Raw genomic sequence first — 23,180 nt, 5'->3', positions numbered from 1 at the left:
TGGGATAGGCAAAGCATGGATGATGAATTTGCATAGTAGCAACTTGTCATATGGAGTCATGTGGTTGATAAACCCCACAAAGCAGCATGAACAGCAACACAAATATCGTGGTTGTTGAATTGAGACAGGATGCGTCTTGGTCATCATTTGCTTTTTCTTTGGTCTGTTGAGTATAAATCTTTGATGACGTGAGAGCCCACCATTATTCAATTAATTAGAGCCATAAGCCAATTATTTTCTCATGGAGGTAAGAGCAGAAACAAATGAGAGCAGACGATTAAAAGAATGGATTTATGCTTACTAAGCAAGCTAATTCCTCACGACAGCGTAACAATTGGCATTGGCGGCAGAAGTATTAACCTCTTTTGGCCAATGTGATTGTACTGACAGGACAGCTGGTCCCTCCCTATCACCCTGCTTTTAGTGATTTAACACGTAATCTGAAAGCGAGATTAGAGTGATCAACTTTGGGTCAGTTCAGTGATGAATGATCTCATTATCAACTATCAAGTGGCCTGATCTCGTTTAATAAGCTGTTGGATGGCAGCAACTTAAAAACAGTGTGTGTGTATGTGTGCGAATTGCTGACCAGACCATTGGGCTTCAGCCTTGGGTTCCAGAAATCCAACACTCGGCCGCTGGGCTTCATGGGAGTTGAGCTAGTTATTCAATTTCACAGGTATTTACCTTCAAAAGTAAAGTTCTAAGTAAACCCACACACATTGTGAATGTCAGCGCACATCTCCCCTCAAGCGGTTTATTGAATTAGAGAGCAGACATGGTGGCAAGGGGAGATGAGAGGAGTGTTTGGTAACTAATAAAGATTATTGTTGCAATTAGACAAGCAATAATTATTGATGGAATTGACGATGTCATTAGGCTTGGATAGGGTTGCTTTCTATGTAGATCCCACGAAACACACGGTCATTCATTGGGTTGTGACAGTTGTTGCGAGTTCGTGAATTTGGCGCTAATTTTAACTCTCCACAAATAGAGTTGCAGTCACAGGTTTGTCTTATTTTTTTTAGGGAAGGAATTCGTCTTTAAAGTTGGTCCAATTGAATACCAAATCATTTACGATAGATTAACCGAGTGCCGGAAATGCTCGGAAGATAAAAATGTTTTAGTACCTCGATTCAACCCCTTCATCGCGAGCCTGTGCGTGAGTTCAATCACTTCACAGCGAGTCTGGGGTCAGCAAAGTACATTTAAATGGATAGAGGAAAAAGTGACAATAATGCACTATGACTGTACGAGGTGCAGTCCTGCGCAAAGTACCAACTGGGAAGTGACTTAACTGCTAAGTCTAGCCCTGCGCTTCACACATGGCTTGATGACGAACAGCCATTTAATGATTTTGTTTTTTTTAACAAGTAACTGTTTTGATTCTTTTGAATAACCGTCCAAACTTTCCATGAGAAATTTAAAGAAACATCTATAATAATAAATTTCAGAACTTTAGGGGAAAAGAAAAAGGAAAAAACTTTATCCTCACACCATATGATCACCCCCAAAGCTATGTAAAATGACAGTTAAAATTGTAAATTGATTTCATATTCATCATAAAATTAAAAAAAAAAAAACTTTACATTATTTTCAAATTTTTGAGAGAAAAATATATATATCATAAGAAGGAGCACTCCATACAAGATGGAAAATCTGGATTTGAACCTCTTAATTCCTTTTTGCATTTCTTGAAAAATAAAATAAAATTAAATATGATGCACAGCAGCTGTTGTATTCACGTGGCCTCATGAGTCATGGTTAAATAGGTTGTAACCTGAAATAACGGAGCTTAAGGCAAAGGCAATAAAAGCGAGGAAGGACATTGCGACTGAAGCACTAGCCATCTCAGTAAACTCATCCTTGCCCCAATTTGATTGCCAGTCATCAACCCGAGTGGCTGCCGCTGATGACGCCGATATAAGAAGATATGCCAGTATCTGCAATTTGAACCAACAAGAGGAAAAACATTACTTTCGTAACTCAGCACATAGACATGACAACCCCTTTGTAAAAGGGGGTGTATCCATTGGCATATCTTTGTCCAACTAGGTGAACCATCATTCTGTCTAATTATAAATATCAATATAGTAATCTCATTAAATATGAGTTGTATTCTGAGCAATAATTTCATGTAATTCAAAAAAAAAAAAAAAAAGGTGAACGATCATTCAAGCTGCACAATAGTGGAAACCGTGTAGTGTAAACACTCTGAGCCTGAGTGCAATTATTGTATGCCAAACATGCCCAGAACCCAAGAAACAAATATAACTGACTGACTCAATACATAATCCAGGATCCAGCTTATAGTAGTAATGGGCTTAAAACATTTTATTAGTTATATAAGCATCTGAAGCAAGGTATTAAGGAAGATAGGTCAGGGGAAAAAAAAAAAAAAACCACCAAGGTTGAAAAACTAACCTGGTCCATAAAAAAATCAAAGGGTTGCCTGAGATGGTATCGGATCACATGTTTTCCCTTGGCCAGATAGTAAGCTAGATCATATGCTTGAAATCCCGAATATACAAATGCAATAACGTTCACAGATAAACAGTACCTGCCATCAAGTTCCATCTCCAATCAAACATCCTTTGAGAAGTAATTACATGAGTATAAAAATGACAAGAAGAACAGGATTGCATTTCTGAATAGTAATGGTATCTGCAGGGGTCCCTACTGACTCCATAAAGTTCAAATTTTACAGAAAAACATACATAAGCTGCCACAAACTGTTGAGAGTTAATTATTCATCTTTGTCTAGTCCTTGATGTCCATTTTAAGAGAACTGACAAACATGCAATGTAGTGTATTTATGCTATTTTCAGTATTAAAAAAAAAAACACAAAATTGAATTCAAGTTAGTGGGAAGGAACAAATAGTTAAATACGCCCCCATATATAAAAATTGAATTGACTGGTAACCAGTTAATACTCTACTAAATTAGAAAAGAAGAGAAGTATCAAAAATACAGAATTATGAGTGAATGAAAGAATTAAATTAAAACCTGTATTCTCTGTAACGATCAAAGGAATCGCCGCTCCAGCCCTGCGTCTTATCAGCGGCCATAACAGAGAAAGAAATCAGACTCAAAACGACTTCGATTAACCTAAACCCTAAATTCGCAAACATCAGCCTCGCCTCAAACTTCGATCTCTTCAGTATCGACGCCACCGGCCCCGATCTCCCTCCTCCTACTCGGCCGGGTTCGGTCTTCATCACAGAAGGCGTACCGTCTTCTCTCACTGCCTTGTTAAACATTACAGAAGTCTTTACCTCCGCCGGCTTCTCCAGCATCGGAGAGCTCTGCGTGAACTTGTCGGCGACGGCGACGATGGCTTTCGAGTTCGGTTTGTCGTCATGATTTATCGGTGACTTCTGTGGCGAGGCGTCAGGAGAAGCGAAGGCGTCGGGGGGGTCGGGGTCGCCCGGGTCGGATCGGAGTGGCGAGTGGAAACGGTGCGGTGAGTGAGGAGAGTCGGAGTTCGACGACGAAGATCGTTTCATGTTGTTGCCGTTGGCTCTCTTTGTGTTTGTCTTTTGCTGTATGTTTTGATGTTGTGATTTGGTTTCCATAATTTATCCGCCTCAGTTTGGGTTTCTCGGGAATTTATCAAGAGGGAAAAAGTTTGTTTGGGAAGTGAGAAAGAGGGAGAAACTTGTTAAAGCGAAAGTGGGAGACTGGGAGTCTTTAAACTTCAACTTCAATGATTCGACTGGGGTCCCCACTCAGTCCACTGTGACGTGGCATCTATTTTAAAGATTTTTCTATGATTTGTACAGCATTGGCCGTGGAATTATTGTGATGGCATAGTTAGTAAATGAAAACTATTGTTTCTCATCTTTATCCTTTTTATTGTTTTTGATGTAAATATATAAGATAATAAGACGTTGGAAAACTTACGTATTTATAAATTATTTTAATTTTTAATGAAAATTATTTAATTTATTCTATTATTGTTCTTGTTGCATGATTTTAATTCTTTACTTCGTTGTTGGGTTATTTTTGCAGAATATGAATATTGTTGTAGCGACAAGTTTGAGATTTTATGTTATAAAGATTGTAATAATTTTTGGTAAAGTATGGACTGGTATGAATAACATGGCATTTTGTTATTACTTGTGAAGAATATTAGAGTTTTCTAAATTAAGTAAGGATTCTTCTAAAAAAAAAAATAAGTAAGAATTAATAATTCAATATATTGTGAAATCGATTTATAATTTGGGCATTATAAACTGATCATCTTTCTAGTATGATTGTGATATACTAAAAATAATATTTACGATTAATGCAATGGCTTGCACTTTAGTATTGTATATGATTCTTAGTCTTGAAATTGAATTTTTAACAAGTATTGCAACAATTATTTCATGAATAAGAGTACATATTGGAAGAGAACATAATCTTGTCAATAAAAAATATTAGTAAAAAATTCAATTTCAAATAAAAAGAACTTGAAATATTCATCATATCTTTTCTTCCCCTTCTTTAAAAGTTAAATTACTCTTTTATAGGTGAAATCCGAGATTCTGCATAGTTATTATTTTTATACATGAAAAAATAACTAAAAAAGAAAGAGCAAATCTCAACAACGAACTGTGGCTGTATCATTACTTTTAGAAAAAGAAGAAATATGACAAACATACCATACAACAACTTGTACACATTTTACTTAAATTCACATGATCACATCCACTTTTATAATATATAAATAAGTAAATTATTATCGTAGGTTTTGGAGAATAGATTAACATTTTCTAAAAGATTTTTCAGTTCGCTGCTGAGGTTTGTTATTTCTTTTTCATTTATTTTTTCATGTATAAAATAGAGTAATGATACGGCCATAAATTTTTATACAAACTGATGTAGCATTAATTCATTGGTTGAATAAAAATATAAAATAATAAAAATAAATAATGTAGAATAAGAGATATTTAATTCAATCAATTTTATCATACAACATCCATTTGTACAAAATAAATTTGTAGAAAAATTTATAGCTATATCATTACTCTTTTTCTAATATGGTAATTAAGGATAGCAATTTTTCCCGATGGGACGGGATCCTGCGGGATCCCATTTCATTTGGGACGGGATTGAGATATATTTTTGTCCCATAAAAAAATTTAGGGACGGGATTGAAACTTTTTTTTATCCCAATTACATATGCGGGACGAGAGTGGAATTGACAAATCTCGTCCCATCCCGTCTCATTACCGATTAAGAATGAAAATTTTTTCAATTGGGATGGGATCCCACAGGATTCCATATCTTTTGGGACGGAATTAGAACATATTTTTATCCCAAAAAAAATATAGAGACGAAATTGAGATATTTTTTTATCCCATTTGTATATACAGGATGGGACTGAAATTGATAAATCTCATCCCATCTCGTCTCATTGCCAACCCTAATGGTAATCATCAACGGACAATTTATAGGGACCAAAAAAAAAAAATATTCCATAATGGAAGCATGCATGGTGCAGCTGATAACCCAATAAAAGTAAAATAAAATCAGAAAAAGCAACAAAGTGTAAAGTGGATTTGATTCTCTATCATCGTCGCAAGCTTTCGTTGGGGAACTTTAAAATGTGGAACAGGTAAAAGTTCCCTCACATTTCTTTAAGAGTGGGCTATCATTTCCTTTCACAAATTCCTCCAGAAACTCTTCTCCTTCTTTCTTTTTTTCTCTTTTTTTTTTTTAAAAAATACTATCAATAATATTGATATATAAAGACAACTATAAGAAGAAATTTCTGTGCTATAATGGAGATTGCCGAGCCCACCTGATATCTGTTAGAGGGTATTCAATTCCAAAAGTAAGTATATACCAAAAAGAAACAAGCAAAGATTAAAGATCATGCCTTTAATGCCTTCAATAACAAAAAGTAATCACCATTATGTTTTGCTTTTTCTACTTTATGGATCCACAGAAAATTTATCTCTGCTTTTTCATTCCAAAGTTGATCTCTTTAAGCTTACATGGTCCAGTTCACACGCTTATGTTCCTCAATGATTCACTGATGCTTCCAAGCAATCGGAAGATGCAAACGCACGAGCATCCTCAGATATAACTTATAAATTACTGATACACAAAAAGTATTGATAAATAATCACAAGAACCACAGGAAAAAGATGCTACGCAAGATCCTAAGAGAACCTCCAAAAGCAATGAATAATTACTAGGAGAAAGGCCATTCGGGTATTGAATTATAGGCTGTCTACATATTTTGGTCAGGTAACAAAAATGATATACAAAACCTTGAAAAAAGTGGGGAACCAAAGAGATACGATAAATACCAAAAGACAGAGAACCAAACTCTCATTTTCAGCTGCTGTATACGAAAGTACTCGCATCGCATCTAATATTAGCTGTATCATAGGTGATTTTGAGTTAACCAAATATTAACCAGATGGCTTAGTCTGGCAGCTTTAAACGGTTAAACAACACAAGGAAACTTTGCTCAGGGACAACGTAAAGGAAACCAAGATCTGCGCCTTTGACGTATGGTCCCATCCCCTACAGAAAAAGCATAAACACAGATTTATCTAGAACCAGTAAAAGACAAGACTTCCTACAGATGCATCCAAATACTAAAACAAGAAGTTTTGTTAGCCATTATCAGAGTAGCATAGAGAATAAAGGCAACCAAACATTAACGAAAATCTTGTTAAACTACCTTGCCGTTGAGTTGAAGAAGTTCACCATCAACCCATTTAGGATTTCTGAACCCAAAGTCTGCTATTCTTCCTTGACCACTGTAACTAGCAACCTGGACAAAGTAGCTTACAATTAGTTCACTGTCTGTAACCTAAACCAACAATAGTAGAAGCTACAGAGTATTACAAATTCTAAGATATTTTCACTGCACTTGTACTCCATAAGTCATAACAAGTATGACCAAAAACGGGGTTGAATTTGTTAACCATAAAGCCTCATATTCACTACATATACATGTGGAAAGGAAAACAAATAAACTGTACTCTTGAAACTTACAAGGGAGGTCATAAACATACAAGTCCAAAAACCAAATTCCCACTCCAAAAACCAAATTCCCACTCCTCAACTAAAGAAAAAGAAAAAGGTACATAACCCAACAATTCCATAAACTTGACATGTCGAAATTGTGCATGTTGTTCATGCCCATGAATGGAAATATCAACATATAGCTATTTCTTACACAAAGCAACAAAATAGTGAAGAGAAATTACACACACACACATACATGAAAGAAAACGAGAGAGGGGGGGAGAGAGTTACCACACCCAACTCATCTGGAAACTTCCCACGGTTAGGGAGGCGACTCCCTTTCCCAATTTTAGCCCGAAATGTCACCTAAGCATCCCAAAAGTTTAATGATTAGAAAAAAAACTTTCCATTACATGAGCACCTAACCAACACTTTCCAAACAAATAGGTCCCAGTTAAAAGATACTAACCTCACCAGCAGGAACATTAAGGTCCCCAGTTAGTTTTACAGCCTCCACGTATTCAAAAAACTCCATATCTGAAGACTTCTCACCCTCACCACTCCATTGACCGTATTTTCGCCTCAATTGTACAACTTCAGTGCCGTAAGGGCCGAACGCTCCAACATACAGTCCTACAGTCAACCAAAAGATCTCAATTTTACGAATTGAAAGAGAATACACATCCATAAACACATAAATCCAGTAAGAATACTCACCATCAAATGGATCTAAATCTCCTTCGGAAGTGTTGATTCGACTAAAGGTTGTATACTCAGATAGTCTGCTCTGCTTCTGCGCCTGACTGACTGCAAGTTTCAAGACTTCACGCACATCTCTAGAAACCTAAGATGATGTTAACAGATAATCAACTTGATCATAATCATTGTCTCACACTTTTCAAAGTGCAGACATAATTCTTAATTGAATATCAGCACTTCTTAATTGAATATCAGCACATCAAGAGATTTTTTTAGTTTTCCAACTAGAATCCGAAATTTATGAATAAGATATCACTAGCATCCAAGATTTATTAAAAGATATTATAGTATTTCACTTTCCAATTTATTTCAGAGTAGAACCATTCTGCTGCTGAAACAGTTAATCAAAACTATGACAAAAGATCAATAAATGGCATAAACATAAGGTATTCTTTTACATTATTATGTACCAAGAGAATGAAATTATAAGAATAAATTCAAAAATCTACATATGCTTCATGTGCTTCAGATTAAACCTCTTTTTTACTGTATTCATTTATAAACTTTATCAATAATAGCAATTAGCAGTGAAAGATGCCATCACAGCTTCCTAAATTTAACGAGTAAATCTCTATCTCACCTTTGAAGAGGCTTTGTCAGAACTCCAAAATGCCTTTGCAACATCAAAAGGCATAAGCTCTGAAACACCTTGAGCTGCTAAGGCAGCTACTTTCAGCTTAGACATTTTACTTTCTCCAGTGTGATCATAATCAAGACTTTTTGCAGGAACATGTAACACAAAAGAATCTTTCTCCAAATCTTTAACATCAGCTGGCATACGTACATACTCATCCTTGGTGGGAGCATCCTCATTGTTATGTACAACCCCACCAATGAAAACCTTTGTATCCAGTTCCTTTTCATCTTCTGAGGCCTCATTGGCTCCTTCAAGAGCAACCTCATCAGGCTGAATCTCTTCAATATCATCAACCTCACCTTCAGAATCACTAGATTCTGCCTCCTCACCATCTTGAATTAATTGCTTCAAGGAATCGGCATCATCTGTCACTTCTGCAGTAATATCGATGTTCATAACTTTTACTTTCAATCCTGGAATTTTTTCTTTAAGAAAATTTATTACACTTTTTATTCCTTCCTCAGTTACTCCCTCAATATTGATGCCTTTCTCATCACTTCTCTCTTCCTTAACTTTGGTTCCCTGAACATCTACTACTGATGCATTCTCAACTTCGGAAGTGGATGGACTTTTAGTGGACTTCGAAGGAGAACTTGTAGAGTTTGTTGAACTCCCCTTGGCTTGCTTCAAATGTACTACCTGCCAACAGATACAGCATTGGTGTCCAAATGTCAAATATGAATTTCTCACATTGCAAAACTACTAAACATCTATTAAGTCTAGAGCTGTGCTTAAATATCCCAGACAAAATTATCCAGGTCAAATCCCAAAGAGTCAAATTGCTGAAGCCCAATATTCAGGACCCAAGTGTACAATACACAAATTAAGGCTTTCGTGATGTGGCCCAGTGAATCATTGCAACTCCTTACAACTATTCTACATCTGCTAAGGTTTTACAGTCTTCCATATTGTAGCTATGCTAATGATTTATTCTACAGGAATTTGATAATGAGAAAACATTTAAAACATAATAAAGATCAGTTTTTAAGTAGGAACACCTAGCATCCTATCGGTATAGCGTATACAGTATGGAATGCATGATGCGGGTTTTTGAACTTGTCTAATGGTGAATGACAGAAGCAAATGAACATAAATGAAGTAAGAACCATCTCAAGTCTCATTTCTCTATATTAATTCATGTTAAACTAGGCACACGCACAAAATGGTTCCGTCAATTAAACCAGCAGGAAATCTAACCAGTGGCTTGTCTACAACATGTGAATTTGACATAAACAGTATCGTAAATTTGCTACAATCCAAACAAACAGTACTTCACCTGCATGACGTATGATTCCTCATTATCTTTGACCACGAAAATTTCAAATAGTGGAGTTCCTGGAGATGCAGACACCAACTGTCTGTAGCAAACGATAGTTACTAACAATCGCCGAATATAGAATATATTATCCAGAGCCAGAAATATTTATACCTTGGGCTGTAGTTCCGGGCAACAAATCTGCCAACGCCAGGTTTTATTTGTATTAGTCTGCCAAAGGGATCATCAGAGTCCTTAGAGTAGCCCACCCACCAGCCAACCTTCCAAGACATGAAAACAATAATAATTAACATTAATGATAGCTTCATCTTCAGGTCCAGTTCGGGAAGGTCCATAGCCAAAACAAACAGCTAATGAAATCACTCAGTAGCCATCACAACAAAGTATGTGAACATGCTTCATGCATGGGAAGAGAATCCATTTAACAAATTTCTAAAAGACTGCATAAGCATGGTTTTGATAGTAGGCAATAAAGGCTGAAAAGATTACCAGTCCACTTCCTGTGTATCTACACAACCTTGAAGCATCATGATATCGCTCTTCATCAATCGCATTCTGCAGAAAAAAAGCAAGAAATCAGATGACAAAACGAGAGATTACGCATGCATGTAGTATATCAAGGACCTCATATAGTAATATTAAACCTTCAGCTGAGCCATTATTTCTGCCACAGTATCCTTAGAAGCAGCTTCTGCAATGGCGTTTTTCAAGTTAGCGGCTTCTTCAAAGTCTTCCCTCTCAATAGCATCTTCCAGTTGAAACTACAGAGCAAAAATAAGTTTCAAATTTAAATTTCTAAGTTTATTATATTCAAACAATTAATAATTTTTTTAAAAAAAGTTAGCTAATAACAATTTTAAAAAAAAACTAAGAAACAGGTAAAAATTGAGGAAAATATAATAGCAATAAAGAAAAGACATGGGGTAGGGGTAAGGGTACCTTGAGAAGAGAGGCGTAGCTCTCAGCTTGTTCGATTTCAGAGAAGTGGCGAGTCCATCGATTCCAATCCCAATCCAAAGAAGAAGAAGAAATGGTGTTGTTAGTATTGGTACTGTGAGTATTGTCGCTACAAAGACAACACAAGGGTTGTGGAAGCGGGTGCTTGACTTTCTTGTATTTGGAAGAAGACGGGAAACTGTAACAACCCAATACGAAGCTCAAACTACTGGTGGGAGTGGATGATTTCTTGACGGACAAATCCAGACACTGAAAGCGGGGCGGCGGCGGCCTCCTCCTCAGTTGAGTTTGAGTCGCTGGCGTTATGCCCCATCCATTATTTGTTATTATCATCTCCCTCTATCTACTCTCTTAAACTCTCTTTGCTTTTCCGGGGAATGGGAATATGCAGATTAGAGAATGGTGGTGAGGAAGTGACAAGTGAGTGTTTCAATTTCTTGTTCGTTTGTTTTATGCCAATGGATAGAATCCCCTCCTCGCCGGATGATTTTTGGAGAGTTTTTTTCCCTTCGATTATTATTAGAAGAAAGAAATAATTTGACCCATTAATGTGATGCACTATTCACCAACATTCACGCATCAATGTCACTTCACAGTTTACAGGTAATGTTCACACAACAAATTAAACGAAAGTTTTTACCCTCCGCTGTATAATTTGTCCTTGACTTATGCGGCAGCACCTGAAATAATAAATAATATGGCTTGCACCTTATATGTTAATTGATAAATCCATAATCATATTTGTGTATATAATACGAATCTAGGCTTATAAAATATAATCAATTGACAAAATTTATTATAAGTAGGATACATTTTTACCCAATTTGCTATGTGATGTTATTAAAAATTAAAATTAAATTTGTAATCTCTGCAAAACGTGTTAATGATTTCATTATGAAAAGACTTTTGAAGAGATTGTGAATTTATTTCTTTTAAAAATAAAATTTAAGAAAAAAATCCTCAAATGAAAGAATTTTTTTTCAAATTTATAGGTTGCAATTTATTAAGTGGAATGCTAATATTATATAAATACTTATTTCATATTAAAAAATTTGTTCTATTTTAGAATTTAATGTATATGACTTGGTCCTGAAGTATCGTATTTTATTCCAACTTGCGCCTACAAAGGCATTGGAAAATTTGCTTAATTGTAAATAAAATATTGCATAAACTTGAAAATATAAAAATAGTGTGAAAAGTATATCACATTCTTCCCCAGACGAGTGCCAAAGTTTGGTTTCATTCAAGAAGATCAGAAAAATTATGAATATACGATATATATACACGGTGATATTCTTCAATTAAAATGATTTTGCCTCTAATTTATTTTATATATTCATGCTTCTAAAAGATGGTGTTGACCTTGTAGATTGTTTTACCAAAATATTACTACAAAGTATAATTAATCATTAAAGCACCCATATCATTTTAGGAGTGAGTGTATTTAACAAGAGGAGTTATTGATATGGTGGACTAAGTGCTCTTTTCCTTTCACTAGGCTTTTGTCCCATCGAGATTTTCTTAATAAGGTTCTAATGAGGTAATTGCACCTCCATAAGATATAAATGAACAATGTACTCTACTTTTCTAAATATAAGAAATCCAATCCCCATTCAATCAAACAACCTATTTTCTTCACTAAGTTCAGCCCCTTGCGTACTATTTATCTTCCCATTACCAACCTTTTATCTTTCATAACTCTCATAGTTTCATAAACAAGGGATAAAGCACGCAATTTATCTTCTCATTACCAAACTTTTATCTTTACATCAACTCTCATGATCTCCTAAATTAGGAATCATTGTCTCTTACCTTATGATTATTTTATTACTTCAATATGATTACATCACTATAAAAGGTGGTCTTTACTTTTTACTTGTATATACTTGATAATTAATAAAAATAATCTTTAGATTATTGTTGGGTCTCTTACTTGTTCTCTCTCTTTGTCTTACAGTATTGTGCTTCTAATTGATAAACAATTTAATATTTTTAAACAAATAAAACTTCTTTTAAGAAAGTAATTTTTTTTTTCTTCATAGTTCATTTTCCGTTGATATTAATGGCGCGATGAATCAAAGGAATCGTTGAAGTTAGTATATTCCGTTTATATACACTTAATTTATCGTCAAAAACAATTGATTTTGTGACACGTTATCAAATAATCTTTTTTTTTTTTTTTTGGGCGGAAGCAGGAAAATAGATCCAAATGACAAATAATACTTCCTCAAAAATTAAAATCATTATTATCGGATATTGTTATTAAAAATATGATTAAAAAAATTAAGCCCAGACCACTTAATTTTTTAAACTTTTCAAAAAATAGACAAAACACTTTTTTTTCTTTTCCACAATTCACACGAAGTTCTGAAAATCGTTTAACTCCACTATTGTTTGAACTCTGATAAAATCGCGATGACATTATTAGCCAAACAGTAAAAAGGTGAAGATCATGTCGTTTCAGTCGTTTAAGTTAACAATGGAAAGGGCATATATGTCAACTACTGATCCTAAAAAGATTTTATTCTTGTATTTTCCTCTTAAAAATAAATAATTTTGATTCGCACTTCCAGAATACAGAAATCATCGTAAACTTATCTTAGACAACCTTGAACTCAGAAAGAAATCCAATCCCCATTCAACCAAACAACCAATTTTCTTCACTAAGTTCAGCTCCTTGCTGCCAAAAATCCAAATTTCTAAGATCTAATTTCTGCTTCTATATCCTAAATTTCGAACTTCTTCACAAATTTTAGCTTTTGGCAATAAGATCACAAGCATTAAACATTAACCCAAACTTTATAAACACAATCATTTCTTTTAAAGTTTATAACAATCAAATTCTGGAACACAAAATACTCAAATGACCCGTGAAAATTTAGAACAAGAAGACCAAACCCTCAAGAAATAAAAAAGTAGCGGCGCATGAGGTGGTTCAACGCGGCAGCTTCGAGCTGACGCTACTGCCACTTGTTGCCGGGCTGAAACCGCTACTGTGGCTGCTTTCACATTCAAGAACCAGCAGCAAAGAAGAAAAAGCGAAGAAGAAGAAAAGAAGAAGCCGAGAATAACAGATGAAAAGAAAAGAAGTTTATTTATTAATAAAATAAAATATGATTTTTTTTGGGCGTTGAAATAGGGTAAAATAGTCATTTAATATTTAAAAGTAAGTTATTCACTTAATATTTAAGGATAAAATAATTATTTGATGTTTAATTAAGACAAACAATCATTTTATGTTTGAGGGTAAAAAAATTATTTGATCATATGTTAAAGTGAAAAGGATGAGTGGAAAACATTATTAACATCGGGTGAAATTCTGCACAAAAAAACGTATTTGTGTATTTTAAAAAAAAAAAAAAGTTTGGACGGTTGATGGATAATTTGCACGAAGAAAATCAGCGATGAATCTTTACAATATGAAGGATAAATCCTTGTGAGGCTGGGCCATAAACTACACAAAACAAAAAACTATCGTCCGAGGGTTATCATCAGAGCCGATGCTGCCATCATAGCAATTGTACAGTTCAGAACTCCACGTACCAATCGCTTCACTCATAAATCTTTTCCTACTATTGAGTTGCCATTATAATCATCAACGCAATAGCCATGGGCAGAGACCACCTCGCTTCTCACAGCTCTAGGTTAGAAGAATATGTAGCAAAAATTGTCAGCAAGAATCTGACTTGACAGTTCAGTGTTGAGATTGGGTTGAAGGATTAACAAGCACACGCCCAGTTGAAGAAAATGGCCCCATGGCAATCCGATTTTGAGTTGCAGACAACACTCCTCCATTCTCAACAGTTTGAAGAGCAATATCTGTGTCATTGGGCAACCTTGTATTTCCCATATGGACTGGGCTGAGCAGACCCTGCATTCTCACCAAATAGCTCTGGCTGGAAGGTTGGGTTCTTACATACCGAGTGGTTGTCACCACACTGCTGGCAGATGACCTTTCGGAATCAGCAGTGCGGAGATTGGATAAAGCACTGAGGTCAAGGTTTGGGAAGACTGAGCATCGGCACCTAGGACACTTCACGTTCAGTCGAAGCCATTCATCAATGCATTCTATGTGAAAATTGTGAGCACAAGGCAAGCCGCGAACCTGCAACACTTCCAAGAAAAGACTTGTGCTCATGTGCTCTTTTAAAAACATCAATGCGTGTACGAGTTTGCATAGAGGCTTGTGACTTGTGAATCCATAAGGGTAAAATTTTACATCTGCTTGCCACTGTTTCCCAGAATATATGGAATCTATAATCCATTTAGTGGATGAGAAATATTGCACCCTAAGGAGCAAGAATTCTAATGTTCGATGCCACATCTAAGATATGTAAAATCGCTTACACTACATGAAGAATAAAAAATGGACAAAAAAGAAATTTTTACCTCATTTCCCACATGGAACTCTTCCAAGCAGATGGGGCATTCACTACAATCAGTTGGTACAGCCTTTAACCTAAACTTTGGAAGTTCCTGAATGAGTGCCTCCACAGCTTCTCTCTATGAATGACAAAAGAAAATCCCAAGCCATCAGAACCCAAAACAGATCAAAATAATAATAATAATAATAATGAGATAAATGGCTACAATACTTCTAAAATGGGAGACCTGTATGCAAAAGGAAACAAATATAGCCAGTACAACCCCAAAATATAAGGAAAATTCAGTTCTTATTCTTGGTGATGTGGGACTCACCTGAGCTGCAGTCAGATAAAGTCCAGGATGATATGCAGCTGTGTCTTGGCCAATGCCTCTCATCTCTTGCCCTGCAGCTTCAAATGCCCACTCTGGTACTCGGATCATGTCAAGCAAAACCTGAATAAACAGTAAGTGGTTTAATTCAAGTTTTTTTCCCCTCCTTTATCAGGTGTTGCATGAATGAAAACCAAATCCCCTTCCCACCCACGCTCGCAAGATCAGAACTCCAGACATCTTGCACCACCCTAAGAGGTATTTGTAGTTAAACTAAATCAAGAAAAATTCAAGGACTATCAAACAAAACTAAGGTCAAATTCAGAACTTTGTTTGCACTAATCAGCCACATGGGGAACATGGAGAAAGAATTTTGTTACTGCTAAAACTCCCCGACGAAAAAGAAAAGGAATAAAATAATAACTAACAGAGCTTTTTTTTTTTAACACAAAGCAAAATGATGAGTGACCATCGCATTTACATCTAATTTAGCTTATTGAAGTACCAGATCAAAACCACACTAATCAATGATAGCCAAACCTGAAGAGCATGCATTTCAAACCCAGTATGCAAGAAATATTCAAACTTACCCCATATTCTGAAACAGGAATCCCCTGCTGAGCACGTATTGAGTGAGCTTGCCTTCGTGTCAGCCACTGCAAAAGTGGAATTCAAAGAATAAGGACGAAAACATATACTTGCAAATGTAAAAATGACCAGTCTATTTTGTATACCTAAGGTGTCACATGAGGTAAGCAGAGGAAGTGAGATCAGAAATAACGAAAACCAATAAGTGAAGGTTCAATCAAGGCCCAGAAGTAGGTTACAGCAGAGTGTAATGACAATCACACACAAAGTGCAGAAAGTGTAACTGACCTTTCCCATAGACATGCAGGCAATGCAAAGCAGTCCACAGTAGCTGAAAAGCAACCAAATAAGGAAACCCCATTTCTGACCCTCTTCAGGCAACTGCAAGAGTCAAACATCATTGTTTCATGAATTAGAAGAGTTGGCAAATGAATGTACCCTAAAAAAATTGGAAAATGAAATACTTACACAATCTCTCGCACTTGTGAACCACAAGGTGCCGATTATAGTCCAAGCCCAAAGAAATGGATAAAGTAGCAGTGATAGAATTGAAAGAACCACTACTCTTCCACAAAAACGAGCATACCTCTGCTGCCACCCAAGATCCCTAAAAGCATATCAAAAAAGAAAAGATCACTTATTCTGCAAAATTCCGCTATGTGAAACAACTGCACTTCCAATCAAGAAGAGAATAAAAAACAACGTTTGGAAATTGTTTTTTTCGAATTGTATAAAATATAGTAAATAATAATATTTAAATAAGAAACTGAACGAAGACTGATTGAATCCAAGCATTAATAGCCACAAGACAATCATTGCTCATTGTAATAACAAAATGTCTCTAACAAACAGCTAAAATTCCTCGATGATCCCACTAAAGGTGGTACAGGTGTAAATTTCGCATCTCATTTGAAGTAATGTGGTATTACAAATACCTTGCTTAAAAGTTTCAAGTTGAACTTATGTCATTGGCAGACGTGTTCCAATAAGCAAAATATACTCATCATAAAACAATTAATGATAGAACACTTACAATCCCATTCCAGAAGCCAGTCCATTATCTACAAACATCAACAAGCGAAAAACAAACACAGTCGTATAATCAACCTGAAGAAACAACAGTAATCCATCAATTATTATAAAACATTCTCATTAAGAATCAAAACCATTAAAAAAGCAAAATCGAATTGATAAAAATTCTTCGAAGTTTCAGAAACCCACCACTATCCATATGTGCAACGGATATGTACAAAGATGATAACGCTTCCAATTAATCGCAACAATGATTCTATTAGCAACATAATAGTAAAGAAAACACCCGCTTAAAACTTTATTACTTTCATTTCCCTGCATGTTCTCGGAAACCAAACAGAGCTATAATGAATTTAAAAAATAAAAAAATAAAAAAAAGGATACACACTGGTCGCAAGCATTGACAAGAAAAATCCATCGTACCTGCAATCACAAACCTTCACATTTCATTTTTTTTTTTTTTTTGTGAAAAGGAAAGAAAAGAATTTCAAATTGACTAATTAATTAAGAAAAGATTAAAACCGACCACTTGAAATCAACGCCTCTTATGGCCATGCTTCGTCAAATTGAAACCCTAGAAGTAGAATGGGATCATCAATCTTTGAGAGTCAATCCTCATTTGACAACACAAAATTTTTTTTTATTATTTTAACCAAAATCGAAGGGCAAAGTTGAAAATAAGGAAATCTTGTAGGATTCGGTTCATGAAATTGAACTTTTTGGGAAGAATCAATTAAGTGAACTGAACTGGTAGAGAGAGAGAGAGAGAGAAGAGAGGGACTTGTAAGAACCGGACGAGCATACAGGAGTTTACGCCGTTTGGTGACGGAGTTAGTGGGCGTGATTTGGTGACGTGTTTTATGCTTTTTTGGAAGAATGTGTGCTCATGCCATAGTCAATGCACGTGGAATTTGATCTGTGTATGGACGGACGGACGAGATTTGCAGGGCGGCTAATGGCTGCCACGTGTAACGATTTTGCTGGCGTGTTTGATACGAATTTGTTAAATTTACTCAACCTTGTTTTATTGGATTAACTTTTGTTAAATTTTAATTCCCAATAAATCATAAACAACGAATGTGATAAAATAAAAAATAAAATAAAATAAAGATATTGAAAGCTGTTTTAAGAATAAAGGAAGAATTAATGTGGATGGATGGGTACAACAACTAGAAGACCCAAGAGCAGATATTTATATATAACTGTAATACTATATAGCAAATTGTAAAATGAATAATTACTACTGTATATATAGCGTGCGTGTCATGTTGGCTTAATCTATGAACTTTGGGTTTCGATAATATTGAAAGTATTTTGTTGTGTAGCATGTACTAATTGATTGGGACTAGGAGTTAAAAAGCATAAAATAGAGCCAATTTGAGTTGATTTGATGTTAATGGGTTTATACACAATCGCTGACGGGTCAATTTGCTGTTGCTTTCAATTTCATTCTGGCCAATTGAAAAAGATGGTTGAACTTGAAGCCTAGTTAGGCGTAAGCAGCCATATATATATATAGAAAGAGAGAGAGAGAGAGTATACACGCGCACACATAGACATGCTGTGGGTACTAACAAAGTATCGGCTCCATTAGTAATGGGGTCTTCTTAAGTGATTTGACTGAGTTTGCTTTTTATTTCAAATCGCAGGGAAGTTGCTTTTATTGGGAGAACTTGTGCCTCCCGATTTGAGCGGACACTTCTAATCTGAGTTGTGGTACATGTTTAAAGATGCTTCCCACAATTAGGGCCCTCCCTAAAATATCCCGTGGTTAACAAAAAAAAAATTTAAAAAATAGACATGTCGTGGGTTTTGCAGTCTGGTTGTGGTTGATCCATCTAACACCACATGTGAAGATGAAAACAAGGTCTATGGCAAAAGAAAAAAACATAAGACGAAGAACATGAAACAGCTTCATGTGCAATGCTCAGAAAGCTGCTGCAAAATTAATTATGTAATATCCTAGCAGTTCATTTGTGGTAAGAACTGATAGCTCATAAATTGGGCAGAAATCAGCTTTAGTCACTCAGTCGTCACTTGAGCGAAGAAGAATAATGACGCTATTTACATTAGTTACACCCCTCAAAAATGACCTTCCACTTCCCTCAACTCAAGCCCCACTAACCATCTCCTCTCTCCGCAAAACTTGTCCAGTTTCATGCTTCCACTGGTCAAAGCACCATGTGCTCTATGCCATACCACGGCCGAAAGTTATGGGGTGCTAAAAAATGATTTCATTTAAAAAAAAAAAAAAAAAACTTAAGAAGCCTTATTTCATTCAAGGTTTAGAATATAAGCGTGTACGTCAAAAGTTATCAGTGTGTAGAGGAACTTTAACAAAAACAAAATTACGAGTGTTTTTTTTACATGTGGGCGTCTGTGCCTCTTCAACGTGATTTTGAAGGTTAAAATCGTACGTGCATAAAGGGGGCTTGAAGAAACTTTTGAGGGTGCCAATAGTCCAATTCCCTTCCTAAATTCTTATGAAGTTTCGATGGCCAGCTTATATTGGGCCTACTGAAGTTTATTAAGCCATGTGTCCCTGATAGGCATAAAGTTATGGGTCTTTGTCGTTCACTCCAATTATATACACCGCAAACAAATTCTACATCTACATCCTACTGGGTTGTAGACATTCGCTTATTAATTATTATAGAAAAAATAGCAGTGGCATGGTATATCTCCTTAAAAAAGAACAATGGTGTGGGCATTATTCAAACTTCAATTTAATTTTTACGGCTGTTTTGCCCCACTTTCATTTATGGCATCGCTGTTAAAGACAGCAACCAACCATCAATTTGATTGCACGACTTAATCGTTGGGTTTGAGGTATGGTGGATTAAAAGTCAGAATTATTGTAAAACAAAGAATTATATCTATAGATAAAATTTGATAATAAGTACAAAATTAAAAATTTAAAAAAATTATATATTTTTCATCTTATAAATGAGTTAAAAAATAATTTAACTTCTAAACTACATCAGCAAATATCTATAGAATAATTTTTTATTTATAATTACCATAATTCTAAACAAGCATAACGATAATTGCTAGATTACAACAATAATATTTATTTTTATAATCGTGCTGTTATCGTCCATGTCCAACATTAATGTTTAATAATGCAAACTTCGGTGACCTACACGTGGGGTGGACCTCCTAGATAATGGGGATAGATAGGGGTTACTGAGTTCCACACTGCACTAGTTCTCAAATGCTACTGCTTGTGGATATGTCTTTCAAGTCAAAAGAGAAGCATCTCTGTGTTGGTAGTATTATAAAAAAAATTATTATAAATTAAAAATTCTAGAAACCATCAAAACTATGAATTTTCTACATGATTTTGGCTTTTCCCTCAAATCCAACAGACATTGTTCAATTTATAAATCATCTTGCTCGCTTACCTGCTTGCTTACTCTAACTACTTGCTCAGTGTTTCGATAGTCGTGTTCCCGATTCAAATAAGTCCAAACTCCACCACTTCCCACATTTGATTTGAGAAAACCATGTTATGGCAGAGGTTCCCTGCTTATCCTCCCACTAGGTCAAGTAATTAACTGGTTTTTCATAACCCTAGATTCAGCCACCATTTTCCTTGACACTGTCAAACGGCACCCACCGATATTGAGAGTCTTCTTACTCAAAATGTGTGGTTTCTAAAATTTTCTCCCTTTTTTTAATCTCTTCTCTTTCATTAGGAGATCTTTGAATTGTAACTGCTTTTACCGTGCTAAAGGCTAAAGCTAAGATGTGAGATCTGATATTGACTTAAATTCCACATCCTCTTAAATTTCAGGATTTTTTATTTATGTATATGAAAAACTACCCGTTAGCTGAAAATCACCTCATTTTTATTAACAGCTTAATGTTTGGCGATCAATTCAAAAATCAATTTATTGATCGGTTGAATTAATTTCTATAAATAAAATAAATTCTCGATTATTGTAATTATATTTTTTTAATTTACTATCTTTGTATTAATTGAGCTTTTAAATTTGTATTTGAAAAAAGAAAAAAAAATTTGTCTCTCAACCTCTTACAATCTTTATCTTTAGTAGTATTTGGTGAAATGAACACTAAGGCGTAGCTTTCGCTAAAAGGACAAGAAAATGTTCAAAAAGCTAGGTCGGCCCCGCTGCTTATTTAGTCCTCAAAGAGGCCGCGTACCGAATCCCCTCTCTCTCTCCGTTTCTCTGATAGACACTCAAGAAGTCACCATGACTATTATTTTCTTCTTCATCTTCTTGTTCTTATCGACCTCACCTTTCAATGTAAGCATCTCATCTTGTTTTTCCAGATCACTTAAATTACAATATGCATGCCATTTTATGTACACATACATTAATTGTTTGATATTGCAGGTTTCTTGTGAAAGAGTTACTAATCGCGTTTCAAGTACTAGTACTGGAGGGAACCCATATACGGCGAAAGCTTCATTAATTCGATACTGGAACAACCACATCTCCAACAATCTCCCAAAGCCCGAATTTATTCTCTCCAAAGCGTCCCCGCTAAACGCCATTCACCTGGCAAAACTCACCATACTCGCCGCCCAAAACACCCTGTCTTCACACCTCCCCGCCTTCTGTTCCTTGGCCAACTTGATATGCACATTAGAGTTCGACGACCAGTCCTCCTCATCAATCCGAGACGCCAGCTTTGCTGTTTATTCTAACAAAAACTTCGCAAACTACGGCGACTCGAAACTCGGCGGGATCGACTCCTTCAAGAACTACTCACAAGCCCTCAACACCCCCAATGACTCCTTCAAGAAATACAGCAGAGAATCTACCGGCCACACAGAAGACTTCACCAGCTATGCCAAAGATGGCAATGTTGCTAATGAAAACTTCACCAGCTACGCAGCCAATGCTAATGCAGGCTCGGGTGGCTTCACCAACTACGCTGAACGAGTCAACGTGCCGAATCTCCGCTTCGCCAGCTACGTCTCCGACGGTAACAATCACAAACTCAGTTTCACAAGCTACGGCAGTGACACAAATTCGGGCGCTGAAGGGTTTATGAGCTATGGCAAGAATGGCAATGCCGGCCCCACTGATTTCACTAGCTATGCTGATAGTGCCAATACTGTTGGCTCCAGTTTTACGGGCTATGCGGAGTCCGGGAATGCTGCAAACGACTCGTTCAAAGCTTATGGGGTGTCTGGCAACAACCCACATAACAACTTCAAAAGCTACGGCATCGGTGCTAACTCGGCTGTGGCTGGGTTTACAAGTTACAGAAATGGAGCCAATGTAGGTGATGATTCGTTTCAATCTTATGCCAAGAACGCAAATTCGGGTAAAGTTAACTTTGCTAATTATGGCAAAACATTTAATTTAGGAAATGACACGTTCAAAGAATATGGGAAAGGATCTGTGGGTCGGACCTCCATTGGGTTTAAGAGTTATGATATGGGTCGTTCGTTCAAAGAATATACCAAGGGTGTCCCTGTCACATTTGCTGGTTACACAAACTTAAGTAGTGATGCTAATTCTGTAAATAGGTGGGTGGAACCGGGTAAATTCTTCAGGGAGTCCATGTTAAAGCAAGGGAACGTTATGGTTATGCCCGACATTAGGGATAAGATGCCCAGAAGGTCATTCTTGCCCCGGTCAATTTCGTCTAAATTACCGTTTGCAACCTCACAGTTAACCCAGCTGAAGGAAATTTTTCGTGTACGAGACAACTCGAGCATGGAGCGCGTGATATTAAACGCGCTGGCCGAGTGCGAGAGGGCACCGAGCCCGGGAGAGACCAAGCGTTGCGTGGGTTCGGTCGAGGACATGATCGACTTTGCAACCTCAGTGTTGGGTCGTAATGTGGTGGCAAGGACGACACAAAATGCGAATGGGTCAAAGCGAAGAGTGACGATCAGTTCAGTCAGCGGAATCAACGGTGGAAAAGTGACTAAATCAGTGTCGTGTCATCAGAGTTTGTATCCTTATCTTTTATACTATTGTCACTCTGTGCCAAAAGTGAGGGTTTACGAGGCTGATGTTCTTGATGTGGTGAGCAATGCCAAGATCAATCATGGGGTTGCCATCTGTCATATTGACACGTCATCGTGGAGCCCAGGACATGGAGCATTCGTGGCACTTGGATCAGGGCCCGGACAAATTGAAGTCTGCCACTGGATCTTCGAGAATGACATGACTTGGACCTCTGCGGATTGAGAGGAGATTATTATTAAGCATTTAATTATTTGTTTTGGTTCTGTTTAATTGCACGCTTCACTTTTTCTTTTTTTCTTTTTTCTTTTT

The 23,180-nt window shown here is 36.2% G+C and overlaps 4 protein-coding genes across 9 annotated transcripts; 1 reads left to right on the top strand and 3 right to left on the bottom strand.

Annotated features, from left to right (window-relative positions):
* Positions 1 to 1,570: 1,570 nt before the first annotated feature.
* On the bottom strand, positions 1,571 to 3,680 carry LOC18047257 (CASP-like protein 4A3). The gene is made up of 3 exons (XM_006439743.2): positions 3,008 to 3,680; positions 2,425 to 2,560; positions 1,571 to 1,943 (listed from the first exon to the last, which is right to left on the bottom strand). The coding sequence occupies exons 1-3, from the start codon at positions 3,574 to 3,576 to the stop codon at positions 1,752 to 1,754; spliced, it is 897 nt and encodes a 298-aa protein (XP_006439806.1). The 5' UTR covers positions 3,577 to 3,680; the 3' UTR covers positions 1,571 to 1,751.
* A 1,771-nt stretch (positions 3,681 to 5,451) lies between these two features.
* On the bottom strand, positions 5,452 to 11,173 carry LOC18047256 (protein EXECUTER 2, chloroplastic). Of its 5 annotated transcripts, XR_002906565.1 has the most exons (12): positions 10,585 to 11,173; positions 10,290 to 10,406; positions 10,135 to 10,200; positions 9,799 to 9,905; positions 9,646 to 9,727; positions 8,313 to 9,008; positions 7,691 to 7,817; positions 7,443 to 7,606; positions 7,265 to 7,339; positions 6,684 to 6,776; positions 5,900 to 6,088; positions 5,452 to 5,796 (listed from the first exon to the last, which is right to left on the bottom strand). XR_002906565.1 is itself a non-coding variant. In XM_024189128.1 (11 exons), exons 1-11 carry the CDS (start codon positions 10,933 to 10,935, stop codon positions 6,086 to 6,088), a joined length of 1,881 nt encoding a protein of 626 aa, XP_024044896.1. In that variant the 5' UTR covers positions 10,936 to 11,173; the 3' UTR covers positions 5,452 to 6,085. The 5 variants fall into 5 exon arrangements, 2 of the variants coding, with proteins under 2 accessions (XP_024044896.1, XP_006439805.1); XR_002906567.1 differs by having other exon boundaries at positions 5,452 to 6,088; positions 7,230 to 7,339; XM_024189128.1 differs by having other exon boundaries at positions 5,452 to 6,088.
* A 2,787-nt stretch (positions 11,174 to 13,960) lies between these two features.
* Positions 13,961 to 17,761, bottom strand: LOC18046098 (E3 ubiquitin-protein ligase SIS3). Of its 2 annotated transcripts, none has more exons than XM_024188871.1 (10): positions 17,444 to 17,761; positions 17,302 to 17,340; positions 17,107 to 17,173; positions 16,919 to 16,992; positions 16,354 to 16,492; positions 16,174 to 16,266; positions 15,888 to 15,953; positions 15,301 to 15,420; positions 14,992 to 15,105; positions 13,961 to 14,833 (listed from the first exon to the last, which is right to left on the bottom strand). In XM_024188871.1, exons 1-10 carry the CDS (start codon positions 17,470 to 17,472, stop codon positions 14,297 to 14,299), a joined length of 1,278 nt encoding a protein of 425 aa, XP_024044639.1. In that variant the 5' UTR covers positions 17,473 to 17,761; the 3' UTR covers positions 13,961 to 14,296. The 2 variants fall into 2 exon arrangements, with proteins under 2 accessions (XP_024044639.1, XP_006439798.1); XM_006439735.2 differs by having other exon boundaries at positions 13,961 to 14,707; positions 17,444 to 17,760.
* A 3,242-nt stretch (positions 17,762 to 21,003) lies between these two features.
* Positions 21,004 to 23,143, top strand: LOC18046097 (polygalacturonase 1 beta-like protein 3). The gene is made up of 2 exons (XM_024188902.1): positions 21,004 to 21,188; positions 21,279 to 23,143. Exons 1-2 carry the CDS (start codon positions 21,027 to 21,029, stop codon positions 23,091 to 23,093), a joined length of 1,977 nt encoding a protein of 658 aa, XP_024044670.1. The 5' UTR covers positions 21,004 to 21,026; the 3' UTR covers positions 23,094 to 23,143.
* The last annotated feature ends 37 nt before the right edge of the window (positions 23,144 to 23,180 follow it).

This window comes from Citrus clementina, unplaced genomic scaffold, assembly GCF_000493195.1.
Source record: "Citrus clementina cultivar Clemenules unplaced genomic scaffold, Citrus_clementina_v1.0 scaffold_3, whole genome shotgun sequence".
In the NCBI taxonomy this organism is placed as follows: domain Eukaryota; kingdom Viridiplantae; phylum Streptophyta; class Magnoliopsida; order Sapindales; family Rutaceae; genus Citrus; species Citrus x clementina.
The sequence above is the reverse complement of the archived record's forward strand: the minus strand, read 5'-3'. Positions and strand labels throughout refer to the sequence as shown.